General features: G+C 59.1%; 1 protein-coding gene and 1 long non-coding RNA gene across 3 annotated transcripts in view; both read right to left on the reverse strand.

Moving 5' to 3' along the window:
* Window positions 1–2,543: 2,543 nt before the first annotated feature.
* The window catches only part of MAP2K2 (mitogen-activated protein kinase kinase 2), a 35,851-nt gene continuing 15,869 nt past the window's right edge, over window positions 2,544–22,525 (reverse strand). Inside the window, exons 4-11 of one of the 2 annotated variants that reach the window (XM_024237317.2) lie at window positions 15,573–15,650; window positions 14,452–14,503; window positions 14,242–14,366; window positions 11,481–11,694; window positions 9,548–9,612; window positions 7,672–7,733; window positions 6,711–6,756; window positions 2,544–2,931 (exon numbers count right to left, since the gene is read on the reverse strand). In XM_024237317.2, coding sequence (XP_024093085.1) covers window positions 2,821–2,931; window positions 6,711–6,756; window positions 7,672–7,733; window positions 9,548–9,612; window positions 11,481–11,694; window positions 14,242–14,366; window positions 14,452–14,503; window positions 15,573–15,650 — 753 coding nt within the window. In that variant the 3' untranslated portion in view covers window positions 2,544–2,820. Of the gene's footprint in view, window positions 2,932–6,710; window positions 6,757–7,671; window positions 7,734–9,547; window positions 9,613–11,480; window positions 11,695–14,241; window positions 14,367–14,451; window positions 14,504–15,570; window positions 15,651–16,322; window positions 17,974–18,065; window positions 20,792–22,525 lie in introns of those variants that run through there. The other variant, XM_063719277.1, reaches the window with a different exon arrangement.
* Window positions 11,703–13,198, reverse strand: LOC134760623 (uncharacterized). Its single transcript, XR_010138407.1, has 3 exons — window positions 13,089–13,198; window positions 12,774–12,926; window positions 11,703–12,677 (listed from the first exon to the last, which is right to left on the reverse strand). It is a non-coding gene; the product is annotated as an uncharacterized LOC134760623 (long non-coding RNA).

Consider the following 22,525-nt stretch of genomic DNA (forward strand, 5'->3'; position numbering starts at 1 on the left):
AGCGATTCTCTGGCCTCAGCCTCCCGAGTAGCTGGGATTATAGTTGCCTGCCACCACGCCCCGTTAATTTTTGTATTTTTTGGTAGAGATGGGGTTTCACTATGTTGGCCAGGCTGGTCTTGAACTCCTGACCTCAGGTGATCTGCCCATCTCGGCCTCAAAGCCCTGGGATTACAGGCGTGAGCCACCCAGCCCATGCCCTGCAAACTTTAAAATTCTGCATGTTTTACAGGAAAGGTTCTGGCCCCAGGATGCAGGGGGATCCTACCCCCTGGCCTGCAGCACGTCCGTGGCCAGGGCAAAACGGGGCATCCCCAGGTGTGTAGCCACTTTTGGGAGCACCCGGGATCCCTTCCCAGGCCTCCACAGTGGAGAAAATGAGGCAACAAGTCCAAAGGACAGCAGGCAGGAGGGTGGTCTCGGATGAGGCGGCGGCTGGGTCTGGGTGGTTTCTTGTGGGGAGCAGGAGTTGAGAGATCTAGAAACTGCCGGGGTGGACGCACTCTTGCCACATCTACAAAGTAGTTTCTAGAAGTCTGACCCTGAAGCGAGGCAGGGAAGACAGGCAAGACCACAGCTTCTCTTCCGTCCTTCCCTCTGGGGTGCTGTGGGGCTCCAATGAAGCTGCAGGATGGCCGTGCACACCGCAGGGATCCTGGGGCGGAGTCCGTCCCCACCCAGCCCAGACTGCCCCTGCTCCCCTGGGACCCCCTTGCCAATGGCAGGGGGTGGCCAGGACCCTGGGGTTTCCAGGACCGGCACAGAGGACCCGCCGGCTTGGAGCACAGGCAGGCAACACATCCCCCCCGCGCCCTCCCGGCAATACTGAGGGTCCTGGTTACCCACAGGGCGGCACCTTCAACACTTTTTTTTTTCTCCTATTTCTTATTTTTTGGGGCCACACTCTGTCGCCCGGGCTGGAGTGTGATGGTGAGATCTCGGCTCACTGCAACCTCCACCTCCCCAGGCTCAGGTGATTCTCCTGCCTCAGCCTCCTGAGTAGCTGGGACTACAGTTGTGCACTACCACGCCCGGCCAATTTTTTTTTTTTTTTTTTTTTTTTGGTAGAGATAGGGTTTTACTATGTTGCTCAGGCTGGTCTTTAACTCCTGGGCTCAAGTGATCTTCTTGCCTCGGACTCCCAAAGTGTTTAGATTACAGGTGTGAGCCACCAAGCCTGGCTTTTTTTTTTTTTTTTTTTTTTTTTTTAAGTCATGTGAGACTTTAGGGGCAAAACATGAAGGAGCAGAAAAGCCTGGGGAGCTGTTTGCAGGAGGTGTCAACTCATCTCTTCTTTGGTGTCTGCAGAAAAAAAAAAAAAAAGACACACAAGACTAGAAGGGTCACCCTAAGAAGAAAAGGACAATCCAGCAGTTCCCACAGAACCACAAGCCCCCACCTTCTGCTTTGTTTCCTCCAGAAACACAGTGCCAGCCACCCTTCCCCTACAATTCGCCCGCAGATAAGCATCAGCTTGCGAGTAGTCTCCAGGAAGTACTGAAGGGGGAGGCTCACAGCCCCAAGAGCTTTAGAGAGCTCAGCGGGCCCCTAGAACAGCCCAGCTGCCCACATCGAGCCCAGAGGCGGCCTCCTCTATCCGAGCACACAGCCCCGAAGGTAGAAAGGCTGGGCTTTGGATCTCGGACAACCGGAGAAGCAGGTGATGGGCCTCCGGGAACCCCGAAGACCCCAGGACAAGCCCTCACCGTTTCATCTGCAGCCCAAAAAGGGCTGCAAAGGGTCACATGCCCGAAAGGGTCACATGCCCTGGTGGTCACTTCTGATTTGTTGGGCGAGGAGAGGTGACAGAACCACCCGCCCTGGGCTGGGCCTGCTGCAGACGCAGGGGGAGTGCAGGGCGTGTCTCGGGACCTGCCGGGGTTTCCAACCAAACCGGCAGCTTGGAAAGCCAGCGCTTCCTTTCTGTGGGGCTGAGTCTCAGCTCAGCTGCCACTGCTGGGAGCCGCCACTCCCTGAAGCGCGGGGACAGGGAGAGGATGGTGCCACGCTGGGGAAGAGGCAGGGGCAGCCTTCCCTCGGAGGCTACGTGACAGGAGCAGTGTGGAGGAAGTGGTTTCCATCACAGAAGGCCGAAGCTCTGCCTTCCACAGGGGCAGAGGTGGTGGCGGGGAGGACACAGAGGGAAGCCAGGTGGCATTTCCCTTCTTTTTTCCAGTAGCCTTGCTCTGTCACCCATGCCGGAGCACGCTGGCACCATCGAGGTTCACTGCAGCCTCAATCCCCTGGGTTCAAGCGATCCTCCCACCTTAGCCTCCCAAAGCACTGGAATGACAGGCATGAGCCGCCGCCCCCGGCCTCACTCTCCTTCCATTTGGTGAGAGCCGCCATCGCCTGGGGGCTCACTGCAGGTCTTCATCCCTTGACCCAAAGGGAGCGGCGGGCTCTCCCTAAGGGAGGGCCCTGCGCCCTCCAGCCTCGGTGCCCGGCGATGCGGGTCAGCTCAGGGATGCCCTCTCCGTGCTGGGCTGAAGCAAAGCCCAGCACCCAACGGCCGAACGGAAGAAAGAAGCACGATGGCGCGGTTTGCTTTTTCTCTCCCTGTTTTGTTTTGTAACCTAAGGAAGCAGAGGCTCTGAGACCACACACAGCAGCGTCGCCCGTCCCCGGAGGCACCCCAGCCAGGATGGGCAGGAGAGGAGACCCCCGTTCCTGTGTGCGCAGTCGCCCCGCCACAGTGCTCTCCGCAGGGGTGAGGCAGGAGGGTGGGTGGAGGCGCCAGCCTGTCCTCAGCTGGAAGGGCGGGGCATGGACAGGGACGGTGGGCAGGTCACCAGTGGGACGCGGGGAGCGTGGCCACTGTCACACAGCGGTGCGCGTGGGTGTGCCGGGCTGGTTCAGCCGCAGGGTTTTACACAACCAGCCGGCAAAATCCACTTCTTCCACCTCGGACCGCTTGATGAAGGTGTGGTTCTGCAAGGAAAGGGGAGCCGTGAGGTTCTGCAAGGAAAGGGGAGCCGTGGGCACCCGGGCCTGGAGTCACAGTAGGACGGGGACGGCCAGCGTCTGCCCAGCCCTGGCAGATGGTACAGGACAGAAAGCAAAAAACAGAGGAGACCCTCCCTTCCCCGCAGGAAGATGCACTCGGGGTAGGAGAGGGAAAGACACCCAGAAAGGGGCAGCAGCGTGTGCCAGGCCTGGGAGGGGTCTCAGGATTCTGCGCTCCACCCGGGGCGGGGACACCACCAGCCCGGCAGCCTGCGCTCCCAGGGGAGGGTCTATGCTCGCGCAAGCCCAGGGTCCTCCGGCCGCTGTGGACACTGGGGCCGGATCATTCTCTGGGGTGGGGCCATCCTGGGCACTGCAGGGTACTGAGCAGCGTCTCTGGCCTCCACCCACTCCATGCCAGGGGCTTCCCCAAGTCATGACACCACAACGTCCTCAGCCATTGCCAGGGTCCCCTGGAGCAGGACAGCCCAGGCAAGAACAGGCTGTTCCACAGAACTCCGTGAAAAGCATTGTACAGGCACCATCCCACTCGCCAGCACATGAGGCTCCAGAGCCCCTGGACTGTGGCTCCCGTGGCTTGAGAACAAAAGCCTCAATTTTATTTCAGTTTAACAAATTAATTAAATACTTTTTACTTTAATTTTTTTTTTTAGACGGAGTTTCGCTCTTGTTGCCCAGGCTGGAGTGCAGTGGTGTGATCTTAGCTCACTGCAACCTCCGACTCCTGGGTTCAAGCAATTATCCTGCCTCACCCTCCCTAGTAGCTGGGATTACAGGCATGTGCCACCACACCCAGCTAATTTTTGTATTTTTAGTAGAGACGGGGATTCACCATGTTGGCCAGGTTGGTCTCGAACTCCTGAACTCAAATGATCCTCTTGCCTCGGCTTCCCAAAGTGATGGGATTATAGGTGTGAGCCACTGCAACCGGCCTTAATTTTTATTTCTTGAGACAGTCTTGCTCTGTCGCACAGGCTGGAGTGCAGTGGCATGATCTCAGCTCACTGTAACTTCTGCCTCCCAGGTTCAAGCAATTCTCCTGCATCAGCCTCCCAAGTAGCTGGGATTAGAGGTGCGTGCTACCATGCCCAGCTAATTTTTGTATTTTTAGTAGAGACGGGGTTTTTCCATGTTGCCCAGGCTGGTCTCGAAATCCTGTCCTCAAATGATCCATTCGCCTCGGCCTCCCAAAGTACTGGGATTACAGGCATGAGCCACTGTGCCTGGCCCCACTTAACACATTTAAACAGCCATGCGTGACTAGCGGTTCCTGTACAGGACAGCAGAACATGGGAAGCCTCTTGGTTGGAAGGGCTGGGGAGGAGGGCGGGTGCCCTTGGGGAAGAGGCTGTGCTGGGCCACCCCACGGCGGGTGAGTAGAGGCCTTTGGGGTTCCCAGGAGGGTGGTGTCCAGGACCTTGGGCCCCTGAATGCTGCCTCTTTTGCAGTGGAGGCAGGCCAGGGTGCCTATCTTCCTCAAAGTCGGTGTAGGTATGGGTGAAAAACCAACCAACTTGATAGGACGCATCTCGGCTAGGTCCAGGATACCCCACAGGGGAGCATTTTTAAGAAGCTGGTTCAAAAATGGCTATTTCAGCCAGGCGCAGTGGCTCATGCTTATAATCTCAGCACTCTGGGAGACCTAGGTGAGTGGATCACAAGTTCGAGACCGGCCTGGTCAACATGGTGAAACCCCATCTCTACTAAAAACACAAAGATTAGCCAGGTGTGGTGGCACGAGCCTGTAATCCCAGCTACTCGAAAGGCTGAGGCAGGAGAACCGCTTGAACCTGGGAGACGGAGGTTGCAGTGAGCCGAGATTGCGCCACTGCGCTCCAGCCTGGGCAACAGAGCAGGACTCCGTCTGGGGGAAAAAAAAAGTTATTTCAACATTAGTACCCTTCTCTTTTTAGTTATTTATTTATTTTGGAGACGCACAGTCTCACCATGTTGCCCAGGCTGGCCTTGAACTCCTGGCCTCAGAGAGCCATCCCCCCACGGCACTAGGATTCCAAGTGCCCACCACAGTGCCCAGCCTGCCTCATTAAAAAAGAAAAAATGTCACACATGCCAGGGGCAGTGGCTCACACCTGTAATCCCAGCCCTCTGGGGGGCCAAAGTGGGAGAATCATTTGAGCCCAGAAGTTTGAGACCAGCCTGGACAATTAGCAAGACCCTGTCTCTACGAAGAAAACTAGCTGGGCAGGTCGGGCGCAGTGGCTCACGCCTGTAATCCCAGCACTTTGGGAGGCTGAGGCAGGCAGATCGCCTGAGGTCAGGAGTTCGAGACCAGCCTGGCCAACACGGGGAAACCCCATCTCTACTAAAAATACAAAAATTAGCTGGGCGTGGTGGCGGGCACCTGTAATACCAGCTACTTGGGAGGCTGAGGAGGCTAAGGCAGGAGAATTCCCTGAACCTGGGAGGTGGAGGTTGCAGTGAGCCGAGATCGTACCACTGCACTCCAACCTGGGTGACAAGAGTGAGACTTCATCTTGGGGGAAAAAAAAAAAACCCAAACCCACACACAAGAACTAGCTGGGCTTGGTGGCACACATCAGTAGCCCCAGCTGCTCAGGAGGCTGAGTGGGAGGATCACTGGAGCATCGGAGTTGGGGCTACAGTGAGCTACAATCACACCACTGCATTCCAGCCTGGGGGACAGAGCAAGGCTGTATCTCAAAAATTTTTTTGACCAGGTGCGGTGGCTCACATCTGTAATCTCTGCACTTTGGGAGGCTGAGGCAGGTGGATCACCTGAGGTCAGGAGTTTGAGGCCAGCCTGGACAACATGGTGAAACCCTGTTTCTACTAAAAATACAAATATTAGCCGGGTGTGGTGGCGGGTGCCTGTAATCCTAGCTACTTGGGAGGCTGACTGGAGAATTGCTTGAGCCTGGGAGGCTGAGACTGCAGTGAGCTCAGATTGCTTCATTGCACTCCAGTCTGGGCGACAGAGTGAGACTCTGTCCGACTCTCAAGAAAAAAACAAAACTGAAACCCACATTCCAGGATTATAAGGCACCCGGTTGGGCGCCTGTAGCTGGCATCTCTTCTTTTCTTACAGGCACAGAAAGTAACGGGCTGTCTAGGAGGGTGGCGTTTCCAATCCGCCAATCGGCTATGGAGGGGTTTGAAGGTCGCTGACGGTGGCTGTGGTATGGGAAAGCACCCGGGATGCAGGCTGGGCTGAGGGCAGAAGGATGATGCCCAGGGCCCTCCTCTGAGGGTGTAGTCCCCGCTGGGGAGGCGAGTTTTGGTGAACAGCTAGGCTTCCGAGGATATCAGAGGATGGGGGTTTAAGGGGACACTGAAGTACACACGGCCTCGGGGGACCTGCTTGCCAGTGTGCAGAACAGGGATGGTCACCCTCTAGTTTGCAGGGAAAGGAGCTTGGGGGGCTGAAAGCTGCCTCCAGCCTCTCATGAGGGCAAACAAGCCCGGGGTCCTGTCCTGTGGGTGTGGGACCAGCACCAGGCAGGAGCGGCGGAGCTCAGAGCTCACAGCTGTTCCCACGCACACACCCTCTGCTCCCCACAGACAGCCCAGGATGGCTTCTCTCACGGATGAGGGAGACCCACAGAGGGTCCTTGGCGTGGCCTGGCACACCCAGCCTGCCCACATCCTGGTCGCAGGTGCTAGCTCCCCGGGCAGGGCCAGGCCCAGGCCCAGCAGCCTTATTTCCTGGGGCCTAGGTGGCAGCCTGCACCCTCCCGGTCCCAGAACCCGCTGGCATTACTCACTGTGAGCATCTTCAGGTCCGCCCGCTCCGCTGGGTTCTTGATGAGGCTGGGGGTTCCAAGAGGCAGGACCGGGAGGCGGTGGGGGAGACAAGATAGCGCAGTTAGTTGGTGGCCCCGGGGCACCTGCGTTTGGGCCGTGGTCGGAGGGGGCCTGGATCTGTGGCACAGAGCTGGCTGCGCTGCTCTGCTCTGCCTCCTGGCAGAAGACGAGGGATCCACTTCCACACTTTGGTGGCAGGGGCAGGACACCCCCTGGGGGGAGGGTGAGAGGGAAAGAGGGTGGGAAACCCCGCCTGGTGGGTCAGAAGCCTGGATGCAACCCCAGCTAACTGTCTAATAAAACCCCAGGCCCGGGGCAACTTCGCCGAAGTGCACGCCAAGGGCCCGGGGCAACTTCGCCGGAGCGCATGCCAAGGGCCCAGGGCAACTTCGGCACCAGGAGTGCGGTGCCGTTCCACAGCGTCCCGAGCTCAGACACACGGACCCGCCCTATGGGCAAGTGGGGTGTCCCCAGCTCCTTCCCTGTGGTCTGTGGCACATGCCTGTAAGGCCCACGCCACAAGTGCTGCTGGGTGCTTGGGGGCAGGAGAATGGAGAGGGGTTGGCGACCCTCCTGGAACCTGCGGGCGGATCCCGGGGAGCCCACAGTCAGCACACCAGGGGTCCGGGGACTAGGCAGAGGCTTCTCCTGCTACAGACAGTGAGGCGGGGACACCGTCATGTCCACAGGGCCTGCAATCCTGCTTCACCCCTGGGCTCAGGGACAGGATGGCATGGCAGCCGGGAGCTGCAGCCCCACAGCCCTGGCAAAGGGAATGTGGCTTCCCGTTGGACTGAGTCCTGCCCGACGCTGCACTGGGATTCTGGATGGGCAGGCTGGGCCACGGGCCCCACCCAGGACCTGGAAGGAGTGGTACATCTGGGTCCTGGCCAGGGGTGTGGGTGGCCCGGCCGCACCTACCATTTATTGACAAACTCCTGGAAGTCGGGGGTGAACACCCCGTTGGGCAGCTTAGGAGGTGGCTGTGGAGGAGAACAGAGGGGGGGGTCAGCCCTGGGCGTCCTCAGGGACCCTCGGCTGCAGCCCTCCCTACCCCTCACTGTCCTGTCCGGTCGCCCACCCTGCAGGCCTGGCCGACACCACATGCCAACTGGGCTGCACCATCGGAGCTGGCCTCCTCCCGAAAGCTCTCGTTTGAGAGTCATGGCTGGTTAGAGGGAGAGAGAGCGGGGTGCGCCCCCCTTTCATAAACAGGACAACCTCTCGAGTCTCGTCACTTGCTTCCTTCCCCAGTGTCACTGGCTGAAGGATGAGCTTTGGGACTGGGCCCCACAGAGGGACAGTTGGGTCCCAAGTTATTCTGTTTTGAGACAGTCTCGCTCTGTTGCCCAGGCTGGAGTGCAATGGCGTGATCTTGGCTCACTGCAGCCTCCACCTCAGGGTTCAAGGGATTCTCCAGCCTCAGCCTCCTGAGTAGCTGGGACGACAGGTGCCCACCACTGCGCCTGGCTAATTTTTCTATTTTTAGTAGAGACGGTATTTCACCAGGTTGGCCAGGCTGGTCTCGAACTCCTGACCTCAGGTGATCCACCCACTGTGGCCTCCCAAAGTGCTAGAGTTACACACCTGAGCCACCGTGCCAGGCCAAACTGGGTCCACAGTTTTAAGCCCAAGCACTGGGGAGCCTGGCCCGACACACACGTCCCCGGAGTGGGAGCGGCCGTGTAAGTGGTGCCAGCAGGGCAGGGTCAGGCCTTTCCCGCACAGGGGCAGGGGCGGGAAGAGGCGGGGGAGCAGTGGGGGGATGTGCTCACCGGGCGTGGGTGTGGCTGCTAGGTGCAGGGAGAGCTGGGTCACCAGGGCCACCCCATCTGGCTCCGTCATCATCTTGCCACCCAACCCCAGGCCTAGCCCAGTCTGCAGGCAGCTCAAATGCCCGTTTCTCTGCCCCAGCTCCAAAGGGCCACCAAAGACACAGACACCCACAGAAGGCCCAGGGAGGTGGCCCGGCCTGGTCACGTGGCCAACAGGACCTTGGGGTGCAGTCCTGTGCCTGACAGCTGCAGGCCTGGAAGGAGGCCACGTCCCTCCTTGTGCCTTGGTTTACTCATCTGGGCGGTGGAAACCCTCATACTGCGACTTACTGGGTTGTTATGGGGACTGACGGAGCAGGAGCCACCACGGGACCTACAGGTCCTTCCAGGCTCTCTGGGCCTCCTTCCAAGAGGCAAGGGCCATGCCTGTACCTTTCTCCGTGGAAGCGGGGTGATTTATGAGTCCACGCCCACGGGCTCCAGGACGCTCTGATGCAGAGATACTGGGCCACCGCTCAAGGGGCAGGCTGGCTCCTCGGCCTGAGCCCAGGGCTGCTGGCACACGCCTCCCTCTGGACTCAGGGTGAGAGGCTGCAGTGGGAATTCTGGGTTTGTCTTCATAAAAAAAAAAAATGCCCTTGGGAAGGAGCTGGGCTTGTGCAGCACAGTGGAAGATGGGAGACGCAATGCACGTGGAATTGGTTCAAGAATCGCTTGAACCTGGGAGGCGGAGGTTGCAGTGAGCCAAGATTAAGCCACTGCACTACAAAGCTAGTCACTGTCTCAAAAAAAAAAAAAAAATTAGCTGGGTGTGGTGGTGCACACCTGTAATCCCAGCTACTCGGGAGGCTGAGGCACGAGAACCACATGAGCTTGGAAAGTGGAGGTTTCAGTGAGCCAAGATGGCACCACTGTACTCCAGCCTCGGTGACTCTTGCTCTGGTCAGAGAGAGACTCTGCCTCAAAAAAAAAAAAAAAGAAAGAAAAAGAAAAGAAAAGCCAAAAGGCATCAAAGCACAAACCTCGTTCACAATATAGTCCAGCAGTTCAAAGATGGCCATGGCGGGCCGGCTGTCCATCCCGTGACCTGCACAGGGAGAGAGATGGAGGTGAGATGGGCCGATGGCCACCTCACTTCTCCTGGGGGTTGGGCTCCCAGGGGGCTGATCACCACCGGGCGCCCTCCTCCCCATGCCAGCCTAAATTGGAGGCGGGTGTGCAGAGGCACTGGACGAAGCTCCCCTGACTCTGGGTTCCATTCCCTGGGACAGCTACTCCTTGCCTGAGCCTCTAGTGAATTAAAAAAAAGGCAAAAGGAACAAGAACATCTTTTGAGAAGTCACACATTTGGCTCAGTGAGGCTTGCTGGACGTGCCAAAGTCATCACCCTTCCTCTCTGGAGGGCAGGGGGAGGGACGGTGCTGACCGCAGGCAAGGACAGCAGTGTGACCTTGCAGGAGCTGCTGGCGGTGATGGTGGCAGGCCCCGAGTGCCACTCAGGACGGGAGACCGGCTAGGGGTGGCTGACCCCTGTCTGAGAACCAGCTGGCCAGGCCTGGGCTTGGCAGCTGGACTTTCGCCTTCTGCGCGTCCTGAAATGGGCAGGCGGGCTGGGGCCCTGGGCTGGGGCAGGGCTGGGGATGGTATACCACCTGGGAGTTAGGACCGGGAGAGGCTGAGGCTAGGCCTGAGGATAAGGACTTGGGGGACTCTCCCTGGGATGAGATCAAGACATCCCAGCAGTCTGGCTGGAGGGGAGGAGGTGGGCTTGCCAGCGCTGTGAAAATCCGCCTTCTCACAGCCCCAATCCATCCAGGGTAGAAGGACCACAAAACATGGCCTGTTCGTGTCATAAAATACTACTCAGCCTTTCAAAAGGAGCCAGGCTCTGACATGCACCATGGCGTGGATGACCCTTGAGGACACTGTGCTCTGGGAGAGAAGCCACACACAAAACACAGAAGGCCACACAAGTGTGTGACCCCATTTCTGTGAAATGCCCACGACAGGCCAGTCCACAGAGGCAGGAAGGGGATGGAGAGTGACAGCTGATGGGGACAGGGTTTCCTCTTGGGGAGCTGAGAAGGTTCTGGAATTAGAGGTGATGGGGCGCAGCACTGTGACTGAAAACCACTGAACTGCTCACCTGAAATGAGTGAGTTGTGGGGTGTGTGCTTTGTAGTTCGGAAACATGGTTTTAAAACCAACCATAGTCCGCTACAGGGTCCTTTGGGGTCTAACGCCACCAACTCTCCCTGATGTCTGACTTTAAAAAAATCACAGGATCCTCCCGTGATTCTGCACCAAGCACGGTCCGCCCCGGGCTCTTCCCTCAGGCGGTGGAAGTGTCCGCTCGGCCATCTCTGACTGGCGTCAGGGAGCTCCCGCTCCTGAGGTGCCCGCCCTAAGCGCCGGATTGTCCTCTGCGAGCCCAGCTGTCCCTGGGGCCCGAGCCCTCCCGCCCCCTCCCGGGCTGCATCCCCTCCTGTGTGTGCTGGGGCCGGAGCCAACAGGCCACTGAGGGCCATGCCAAGTCACATCTCCACTTCAGGGCTCCCTGGAAGGCTTGGCCCGCAGCACAGGAGCGTGTCACCCGCAGAATCCAGGCTCTGCGGTGGCCAGTTCCTTCCACTTTTCTGTACGTTTGAATGCTTTCAGGATAAAATTTTGGAAAATCCAACTGCCCAGGGGCTTGGCAGCAAAGCTGCGCTCCCAGATCCCTCCAGCTGGCAACAACAGGTGCAGCTGCCCTGGACAGAACAGGTTTGGGGTGCTCACTGCTTCCAGCTCTGTCCCCGGAAACCCCAGGACCATCTGAGGACTGCTGACCACAGTCGGCACCACCCAGGGGGAAAGGTAGTGCGGGCAGAGGGGAGGCGGCTGCTGGCCCTCGCACAGCAGGCCCCGCGCAGGGCACTGCGCGTCCAGACCGGAAGTTGCAGACTCAGGCCGTACCGCTGATGGGGCGCCCGGGGGGCCTCGGCCGAGGCGAGATGCTGTGAGGCTCTCCTTCTTCCCCGTCGACCACGGGCCGGCCAAAGATGGCCTCCAGCTCCTTGGCGTCGGGCGGGGGAATGGGGTACCTTCCGATGGCCAGCTCCACCAGGGACAGGCCCATGCTCCAGATGTCCGACTGCACCGAGTAATGTGTGCCCTGCAACCGCTCCGGCTGCAGCAGAGCCAGGGAGGAAAGAGCCCAGAGGGGTGAGGATGGCAACTGGAACCCGGGAGGCTTGCCCCGTTACAGCCCCCGTGACCCTCGCCATGGCTAATGACCGCAGCAATGGATAGAGAGCTGCTAAGCAATTCAACCTCCCGGCTCACCCACCCAGGGCCTCCCTGCGGCACTTGCTGAAGAGGCCTCCAGCCCGAGGCCTGGAGCTGGTGTTGACCGCAGCTCTTGAAGAGCCCACAACACTCAGCACTTTTGGGAACGGACAATGGGCCCCAGGAAGCAGGGGCCTCCTTCTCCACAGCTAACATCTCAGAGCTGCTCCAAGGCTCAATTTGGCAGGTTGCTGAATCCCCAGTCGTTTCCTACAGACCCCAGAGTCCAATTTCCTGGTTCAGAAATTAACTAAGGGCCGGGTGTGGTGGCCCATGCCTGTAATCCCAGCACTTTGGGAGGTTGAGGCGGGAGCCCAGGAGTTAAGACTAGGCTAGCCAATATGGCGAGGCCCTGTCTCTACTAAAAACATTTTTTTAAAAGTTAGCCAAGGCTGCCGGGCGCGGTGGCTCATGCCTGTAATCCCAGTACTTTGGGAGGCCGAGGCGGGTGGATCACAAGGTCAGATTGAGACCATCCTGGCTAACACGGTGAAACCCTGTCTCTACTAAAAACACAAAAAATTAGCCGGGCGTGGTGGCGGGCGCCTGTAGTCCCAGCTACTCGGGAGGCTGAGGCAGGAGAATGGCGTGAACCCAGGAGGTGGAGCTTGCAGTGAGCTGAGATGGCACCACTGCACTCCAGCCTGGGTGAGAGTGTGAGACTCTGTCTCAAAAAAAAAAAAAAAAAAAAAAAAAACCCAAATTACCCAGCTGTGGTGGCACATGCCTGTAGCCCCAGCTGCTTGGGAGGCTGAGGCAGGAGAACTGCTTGAACCGGGGAGGCGGATGTTGCAATGAGCTGAGATTGCGCCATTGCACTCCAGCCTGGGTGATAGAGCAAGACTCTGTCTCAAAAAAAAAAAAAAAAAAAAAAAAAGAAAGAAAGAAACCTGGTAGGCATTGCTAGAGACAAAAACCTACAAGAGAATTTCAACAGGAAGGGGAGATCTGGCCGGGTGCGGTGGCTCAGGCTCACTGCTAGTGGAATCCCAGCACTTTGCGAGGCTGAGGCAAGAGGGTGACTTGAGCCCAGGAGTTCATGAGCAGCCTGGGCAATACAGCGAGATCCCGTGTCTACAAAAGATTAATAAATAAACAAATAAAAAATAAAAAGCAAGGGCAATCCGAAAAGCAGGCTCCCAGGAGGCATGAGCTTTAGACGTGCCTTGTGGCAAATGGGGAGAGCTGACGGAGGGGAGGGTGCAGCTGGGGTGGGACTGTCCCGGGGGTGCTAACAGCCATGTAGGAGCGCGTGCCCACGAAATAGTTGGGAAAGCCTTGTGGGAGGCAAGGACAGCTGCGCAGGAGAACTGGGGGGGAGAGCTGAGGGGGAGAGCTGACGGGGAGAGCTGGGGCCGGGAGAGCTGAGGGGGAGAGCTGGCGGGGAGAGCTTGGGGGGAGAGCTGGGGGGAGAGCTGGGTGGGGAGAGCTGGGTGGGGAGAGCTGGGGGGGAGAGCTGGGGGGGAGAGCTGGGGGGGAGGGCTGAGGGGGAGAGCTGGCAGGGAGAGCTGGGGGGAGAGCTGGGGGGGAGAGCTGAGGGGGAGAGCTGGGGGGGAGAGCTGGGGGGGAGAGCTGGGGGGGAGAGCTGAGGGGGAGAGCTGGCGGGGAGAGCTGGGGGGGAGAGCTGGGGGGGAGAGCTGGGGGGGGAGAGCTGGGGGGGAGAGCTGGCGGGGAGAGCTGGGGGGAGAGCTGGGGGGGAGAGCTGGGGGGGGAGAGCTGGGGGGGAGAGCTGGGGGGGGAGAGCTGGGGGGGAGGGCTGGGGGGGAGGGCTGGGGGGGAGAGCTGAGGGGGAGAGCTGGGGGGGAGAGCTGAGGGGGAGAGCTGGGGGGGAGAGCTGGGGGGGAGAGCTGAGGGGGAGAGCTGAGGGGGAGAGCTGGGGGGGAGAGCTGGGGGGGAGAGCTGAGGGGGAGAGCTGGGGGGGAGAGCTGAGGGGGAGAGCTGGGGGGGAGAGCTGGGGGGGAGAGCTGGGGGGGAGAGCTGAGGGGGAGAGCTGGCGGGGAGAGCTGGGGGGGAGAGCTGGGGGGGAGAGCTGGGGGAGAGAGCTGCGGGGGGAGAGCTGAGGGGGAGAGCTGGCGGGGAGAGCTGGCGGGGAGAGCTGGGGGGGAGAGCTGGGGGGGGAGAGCTGGGGGGGAGAGCTGAGGGGGGAGAGCTGAGGGGGAGAGCTGGGGGGGAGAGCTGAGGGGGAGAGCTGGGGGGGAGAGCTGGGGGGGGAGAGCTGAGGGGGAGAGCTGGGGGGGAGAGCTGGGGGGGAGAGCTGGAGGGGGAGAGCTGGGGGGGAGAGCTGGCGGGGAGAGCTGGGTGGGGAGAGCTTGGGGGAGAGCAGCGGGGAGGAGCGCTGGTGGGGAGAGCTGGGGCGGAGAGCTGGAGGGGAGAGCTAGGGGGGACTCACAGCCATGTAGGAGCGCGTGCCCACGAAGGAGTTGGCCATGGAGTCGATGAGCTGGCCGCTCACCCCAAAGTCACACAGCTTGATCTCCCCTCTAGAGTTCACGAGGATGTTGGAGGGCTTCACATCTGGGGGCGGCAGGCTGCGGGTGAGGGGCGCCCAACAGTTGCCTGCTGGCCCACGGGGCTCTGGGGAGGGCGGGCCAGGCCTTACCTCGGTGCATGATCTGGTGCTTCTCTCGGAGGTACGCCAAGCCCCGGAGAACCTGCAGGGGAGCGCGGAGGGAGTCATGGGACAAGGCCGCCAGGGCTTAGCTCCTGACCGAGCCCAGGGGTCGGACCTGAGCAGCCAGAGCTGGAGCGAGGGACCTGCAGCAGGAACCCTGTTTCAGGCTGCGAGGAGCTCGCTGGGGTGTGCTGACAGCCCTGTGCTGGTGTGTGCAAGTAAACCCCGGTTCCCACATGGCCGCAGTGCAGCCGATGCCATTACTGCCTTTGATTCAGAGCACACAGCTGAGCCCCAGGGAAGCTGAGACGGTGGCCCACGGCCCGGGAGTAGGCTGGGCTGCTGAGTTTGCCCACATCAGCCTGAAGGGCAGCATCTGGGGTCCCAGGGACTGTGCTAAGGGCCTCCAGACAGGATGTTCTAAGGGTGCCCGAGAAGGACGCCGTTTCCCCTAGGCCCGCCCTGGAAGGAGCATCCCGAGAAGTGAAGCAAGCAGCATAGGCAGTGTGACGGCAGCTTTCGACTCTGAAACGCGTGTCTGGCAGCACGCGGCCTGTGTCTTAATCCCAACACCGGTAGCGGCAAGCGGGACTTGGCCTCTGCTATGGACAAGGTGCAAGCTCCTAGAAGCAACACGCACGGTCTGCTGAAACCACATGGCTCTACGGAGCAGCTGTGCCAGAGACCGGGCAGCAGAGACGCCCTCGGCCCTGGTCACATTTCTAACAGCAAGGGGGAGTGTGTTTGGAGGTCCTGGCATCCCACATCCCACCCCAGTCTCCCCTTCAACAAGCTCCTGTCCCCTGCAACGTGCCAGCTGCCAACATCCCCCTGCCACGAGGGGCAGAGGGGACCAGCGTGGCAAACAGGATACTAAGAGTGAAGAGGGACCTATAATGTCTTCACTCGGCAGATGGTGACCTCAGGCCCCAAAAGGGACGTCACTTGTTCAAGCTCCACAGGGGGTGGGCACAGCCTTGGCCACTCTCTTTCTGCAGGGGCCACCCTAACCCCCACCACACTGTGAGTGGCTCCTGGAACCCTGGCCATGTGGAAGAGGTCCGTGCAGAGCGTGGTGGGGGCGCAATGTGGGTCTGCAGTGGACTCACCGCGATGCTGACTTTCCCCAGGATCTCCTCGGGAATCCTCTTGGCCTCTTTCAGCACCTGGTCCAGGGAGCCGCCATCCTAGAGGGCACACAAGGAGTGAGTGCAGGCTCTGTGCAGGTGGCCGGGAAGCCATGGATGCGTCCCCCCACTCCCGGCGAGGGGGTGGTCTGCCTTCTGACGGGAAGCAGGGTCCAGAGCCCAGCTCCACCCACTGGCCAAAGGCAGGGGGTCTTCCGACAGTTCTGCCTTTTGGTCTGAACACCCACCCACAAGGTGGGGAAGGAACAGGGCCCAGGGTGCCCCCGCCTCCCGTCCCATCCTGGAATCAGTTGCGTGACTCGGCCCTCCTGAGGTCGCCACAGCAGAGGCTCTGCTCTGGGCCAGCCCAAGCCGTGGCCGGGGGCTCAGCCAGCTGTGGGGCCCGCACTCCCTGCAGCCTGCGTGTTGGGCTTGTCTGTGTGCCATGGGAGGTGGCCAGGCTGGAGACCAGCTTCTTGGGCCTGGGTCCTCTTCCCAGCACACGAAGGGAAGGGGAGGGTGAGGGCGTGGAGGAGACGGCGGGTTGCCGTGTGCCTGTCCAGACCCCCACGGGGGCTCCCTAGCCAAGCCCTGCGGCTCCACTTCTGGGCATCTGCCCTGCGCCTGTCCCTGCCGCCTCGGGCAGAAAGGCCAGGCCGAGTAGGACCGGGTGCCAGGGGGTGCGTGGACTGCAGGAGGGACCCCAGTGAGGCCGGCCCAGGTGACAGTAACCTCAGCCCCTCCCCACAGCCTGCGGTCTCCTCGCCGCTGTGCCGGGCATCCTGCGGAGGGCCTGGAAACGAGTCATCATGGGTAGGCTGGTCCCTGGGTGTGGCCCCACATCCATGTCACACATGATGAAACAGAAATTCCATGTCTTGCCCAAGGCTGCCTGGCAACAAACCTGGGGACCAAAACCCCCAAACGCCAAAACCCCAGGCACTGGGAGCCACCCAAGGTGCCTCTTCAGAGGCAGAGGCAGAGGCTCTGGACACACCTGCCAGGCCACCCCCAGGACAGTAGGGGTGACGGGCCGAGTTCCCACTGCCACCGTCTGGCGTGCGTCTCTTCTGCGCTCAGCAGAGAGCAAAGTGGAACTGAGGCTGGAGAGAGTGGGCTGGGGGAGCCTGGAGAGGGTGGCTGGGGGAGCCTGGAGAGGGTGGGCTGGGGGAGCCTGGAGAGGGTGGGCTGGAGGAGCCTGGCGAGGCTGGCTGGGGGAACCTGGAGAGGGTGGGCTGGGGAGCCTGGAGAGGGTGGCTGGGGACCGTGGAGAGGGTGGGCTGGGGGAGCCTGGAGAGGGTGGGCTGGGGGAGCCTGGAGAGGGTGGGCTGGGGGATCCTGGAGAGGCTGGCTGGGGAGCCTGGAAAGGGTGGGCTGGGGGAGCCTGGAGAGGCTGGCTGGGGGAGCCTGGAGAGGGTGGCTGGGGAGCCTGGAGAGGCTGGCTGGGGGAGCCTGGAGAGGGTGGGCTGGGGAGCCTGGAGAGGGTGGGCTGGGGGAGCCTGGAGAGGGTGGGCTGGGGGAGCCTGGAGAGGCTGGCTGGGGGAGCCTGGAGAGGGTGGCTGGGGAGCCTGGAGAGGCTGGCTGGGGGAGCCTGGAGAGGCTGGGCTGGGGGAGCCTGGAGAGGCTGGCTGGGGAGCCTGGATTTCCCCACCATGCTGCTCCAGGACTCCTGCAAAAGCCCAGCCTTCCCTGGGATGGCGTTCATTCACTGGGTGGGAGGAGCCGGGGGAGAAATCCTGAGACTCAGGGGTGCCCGGGTTGCCGCTCTCTGGCCACTTCTGCCCAGCTAGGCTTGGAGAGAAAGGCCGAAGGCAGTTCTAGAAAACCCAACACGATTTGAGGCCTCTAGAGCAAACACGTGACTCCATCCGCCAGCTCCAGGCTGAAGACACGGACACACAGGGTGAGAGGGCAGGTATGGCCAGGGCTCAGACAGCCCAGGAGGAGGTGCCGGGACAGGAGCTCCGGTGAGACAGGGCCAGGTGGAAGCTGCTTCTATTCTCAGTTTTTATCAATCTACCTTAAAAGAATTATTTAAAATGAGGCCGGACATGGGCTGGGAGCTGTGGCTCACGCCTGTAATGCCAGGACTTTGGGAGGCTAAGGCAGGCAGATCACTTGAGGTCAGGAGTTTGAGACCAGCCTGGCCAATATGGTAAAACCCCATCTCTAATAAAAATAAAAAAATTAGCTGGGTGTGGTGGTGGGCGCCTGTAATCTCAGCTACTCGGGAGGCTGAGGCAGGAGGATCACCTGAACGCGGGAGGCAGAGGTTGCTGTGAGTCGAGATTGTGCCACTTCTCTCCAGCCTGGGCGACAGAGCAAGACTCCTCAATTAAAAAAAAAAAAAAAAAGCCGCACGTGGTGGCGCACACCTATAATCCTACAAAGTGGTAAGGCAAAAGGAATGCTTGAGCTGAGGAGTTTGAGACCATCCCGAGCCACATAGTGAGACCCCATATCTACAAAAGATACCAAAATTAGCCGGGCGTGGTGGCGGACGACTATAGTCCCAGCTACTCAGAAGGCTGAGGTGGGAGGATCCCTTGAACCTGGGAGGTCAAGGTTGCAGTGAGCCGAGATCGCACCACTGCACTCCAGCCTGGGTGACAGAGCAAGACCCCGTCTCAGAAAAACAAAAACCAGAAAGAGACCAACAACTCGAAAGAGGCAGGGTGGTGAAAAACAAACAGACGCAACAAACGCAACCCTAAAACTCTGAAACCCTAAAACCCCTGCTCCCCAGCACAGCTCTTTCAGTCTTCGTTTCTTCTGGGGTTGCAATCAATGTTTGTTTAGTGAGAAAATTCAAAGAGCCTCTCCCCGGAGATGAAGGCGGGCGGAGTGCTGTGCCGCAGCCTCAGGAGCTGGCAGAAGACGCCTCACAGGCGCATCGCTCTCTCTGCAGCCGCCTTTCTCCACTGTGACATCGGGGCCAGGTCACTCTCTGGGGTGGGGCCGACCTGGGCACTGCAGGGTGCTGAGTAGTGTCCCTGGCCTCCCTCCACCCACTCCACGCCAGGAGCATCCCCCATCGTGACAACCACACACATCCCCAGACAGTGCCAGGTGTCTCCTGGGAGGGAGAACTGCCCCTGGTTGGGAAGGGCTGGTCTCCAGCTGTAGAGACCAAAGTCTGGCAGGGTGAGCAATTTGTCTCAGTCACTGAGACAGGATGTGGTGCAGGGGGTACTGCAGCTGTGTACTGCTGACCCCAAATCTCACTCTGCGTGACCATACACGTCTACCGTGTGTGTGTGTGTGTGTGTGTGTGTGTGTGTGTGTGTGTGTGGTGCAGGGGGTACTGCAGCTGTGTACTGCTGACCCCAAATCTCACTCTGCGTGACCATACACGTCTACCGTGTGTGTGTGTGTGTGTGTGTGTGTGTGTGTGTGTGTGTGTGTGTGTGTGTGTCGTTTAAAATGGTCTTGTAACTGTAATTTTGTTACGTAGGTAGTAGGTGAACACATTTTTCTTATAAAAATTTCAAATGAGGATAAATAACCCGGACGCCCCATCCCTTCCACCATTCTCCCCTCAAGTGTGACTTATATTGTTCCAGATCTTTCCTCTTCTCCCTCTTTCTTTCTTTCAGACAGGGATTGCCCAGACTAAAGCATAGTGCTGTGATCTTGGCTCACTGCAGCCTCGACCTCCTGGGTTCAGGCAGTCCTCCCACTTCAGCTTCCCAAGTAGCTGGGAGTACAGGCGCGCCACCATGTCCTGCTAATTTTTTGTAGAGACGGGGGTTCCTCATGTTGCCCAGGCTGCTCTCAAAGTTCTGGTGGAAGAGGTCCTCCCACTTCAGCCTCCCAAAGTGCTGGGATCACAGGAGTGAGCACCTGGCCCCCAGATCTTGCTGTATATTTGGAAACACAGACTCAGGACTCACTCTCTTGCCCAGGCTGTAGAGCAGTGGCTCAATCATAGCTCACTGCAGCCTCGACCTACTGGGCTCATGTGATTCTCCCAAAGCACTGGGATTAAAGGCATGCTTGCCCAGCCAGAGTTTAAAATAACATCAAAATGGGCTCATGTCTGTAATCCCAGCACTTTGGGAGGCCGAGGCAGGAGGGTCACTTGTGGCCAGGAGTTCAAGACCAGTCTGGGCAATATGGAGAGACCCTATCTCTACAAAAATAAGCAAATAAATTAGCTGTGCATGGTGGCTTACGCCTGTGGTCTCAACTACTCGGGTGGCTGACGTGGGAGGATAGCACCAGTGCACTCCAGGCTGGGCAACTCAGCAAGACTCTGACTTGAAAATACAATAAACAAATGAATGGGCCAATGCTGTTTATTTTCTTTTTCTTTTATTTTGAAATGGAGTCTTGCTGTCGCCAGGCTGGAGTGCAGTGGCATGATCTCGGCTCACTGCAACCTCTGCCTCCCGGGTTTGTGTGATTCTCCTGCCTCAGCCTCCTGAGTAGCTGGGACTACAGGCGTGCGCCACCATGCCCGGCTAATTTTGTATTTTTAGTATAGATGGGGGTTTCACCATGTTGGCCAGGATGGTCTTGAACTCTTGACCTCGTGATCCGCCTGCCTTGGCCTCCCAAAGTGCTGGGATTACAAACGTGAGCCACTGCGCCTAGCCCATGCTATGTTTATTTTCTACAACCACCCCTCCACTACATGAATAGTGTTGTATTTTGGGGATACTCCCATTCAGTACACCCTTGTGGATTTCACTTTGCCACTGCAAAGCGGCCAAATATCATTCTTTAATCGCTCCCTTACTGATGGACATGTCCAGTTTCCATTACAGCAGAACAAGACGGGCATTCTTCAGCAGATAGGACGAGACCCCTAGAAAGGCCAAGGGGCACCTCTATGAGGTCCGTAAGCCACTGGCTCTCCTTTCCCCATCCCATGAGGCCCCACTGTCCACTGGGTTCTTGCCCCGAGTTATCCAGTAATAGGTTTAGACCCCAGGGAAGCAGCCAGCCCCACTGTTCCTAAGCTCCAGTCACCAACAAGCGCTTGCCATTTTATATAAATACATGACTGGGCACGGTGGCTCACCCCTGTAATCCCAGCACTTTGGGAGGCCGAGGCGGGAGAATCGTTTGAGCCCAGGAGTTCAAGATCAGCCTGGGAAACATAGTGCCAACCCATATCTACAAAAAAACTTGCCGGGCGCGGTGGCTCATGCCTGTAATCCCAGCACCTTGGGAGGCAGAGGCAGGGCGGATCACGAGGTCAGGAGATCGAGACCATCCTGGCTAACACAGCAAAACCCCATCTCTACTAATAATACAAAAAATTAGCCAGGCGTGGTGGCAGGTGCCTGTAGTCCCAGCTACTTGGGAGGCTGAGGCAGGAGAATGGTGTGAACCCGGGAGGTGGAGCTTGCAGTGAGCCAAGACTGTGCCACTGCACTCCAGCCTGGGCGACAGAGCGAGACTCCGTCTCAAAACAAAACAAAACAAAACAAAACAAAACTTAAAAAGCTACTCGAGCATGCTGGTGCACCTGTAGTCCCAGCTACTTGGAAGGCTGAGGCAGGAGGATCATTTGAGCCCAAGAGGTGGAGGCTGCAGTGAGCTAGGATCATGCCACTGCACTCCAACCTGGGTGACAAAGAGAGACCTTGTACCCCCTAACCCCCCCAAAAAAGAAAGAAAAAAATGCAAAATAAAGATGACATAGAAACATGGGGAAACAGTGTAGAAATACAGGGAAATGGCTGCAGCAGCCAGGACACGGATGCAACACCCCGTGCGTGCCGGGTGCCACCCTGGGAGGAGCTCACACAGTCCTCACCCCAGCAGGGACTACGACCTCCCTCAGCTTCACAGCAGAAGCGGCAAGAGTCCTGTCCGGAACCCGTGGTAAGGGTGAGCGGTGGGGCCGAGACCTGACCCGGACGCCCATCCTCAGCCCCGGTGCTAAGCTGCCCCTTTGCCTCACTGGGGTGGCCTGGGAGGGAATGAATCAGGTGCTGGGCAGGCCCTGCCATGGAAACCTATGGGCACTCGGGTGAATTCCGAGAGCATCGTTCAGCATGGAGAGAATTCACAGGGCCGGTGAGGATGGCAGGGATGGCCCCCTTGGATGACTTTACTTCCAAGGATGCTGCCCTGTCAGGGCTCACCTGATGCTTTAAAATCAATGTGCTCCATGTTGTTTTTGTTTGTTTTGAGATGGAGTCTCGCTCTGTCGCCCAGGCTGGAGTGCAGTGGCACGATCTCAGCTCACTGCAAGCTCTGCCTCCAGGGTTCACGCCACTACCCTGCCTCAGCCTCCGAAGTAGCTGGGACTACAGGCGCCCGCCACCATGCCTGGCTAATTTTTTCGTATTTTTTTTAGTAGAGATGGGGTTTCACCGCGTTAGCCAAGCCAGAATGGTCTCGATCTCCTGAACTCGTGATCCGCCCGCCTCAGCCTCCCAAAGTGCTGGGATTACAAGTGTGAGCCACTGCCCCTGGCTAGACAACCTTGGAACTTTTAAAGGATGCACTCCATAAACACAGACAGCATGGCCTGTGTCTCCCTCCCGCAGCCTGGTGGTCTGTGTGGTGTCCCCTGGGGTGCCAGCACCCACTCTGGGAACCCCCATTTTAAATTCACCAAGAATAGAGGTTGGGGGCAGGTTGCCACACTCTCCCCTTTCTGCATGGAAGAAGGGGGCTCGAGAACTGAGTCAGCCACACAAAAGGAGGACGGACAGAACTCCTGAGTAGCGAGGATGCCTGCTGGGCGCGAGGAGGAGGGGGAAGACGAGGAAGACGAGGAGGAATAGGGAGCACCACATGACAGAGGGGCCGCCTCAGACCACAAAGCGCTTCCTCATCCTTTCCTTGCCCTTTGATGCCGCCGGCACCGTGACTCTGCGAGCAGCGGGGCACACGCCAGGTCTCCCTAGCAGGCGGGAGAGGGGCTCCAAGGCGGGTGCTGCCTTGCTTGGGTCACATGGCTATGTGGGGGCCTT

The sequence above is a fragment of the Pongo abelii genome, chromosome 20 (genome assembly GCF_028885655.2).
Source record: "Pongo abelii isolate AG06213 chromosome 20, NHGRI_mPonAbe1-v2.0_pri, whole genome shotgun sequence".
Taxonomy (NCBI): Eukaryota; Metazoa; Chordata; class Mammalia; order Primates; family Hominidae; genus Pongo; species Pongo abelii.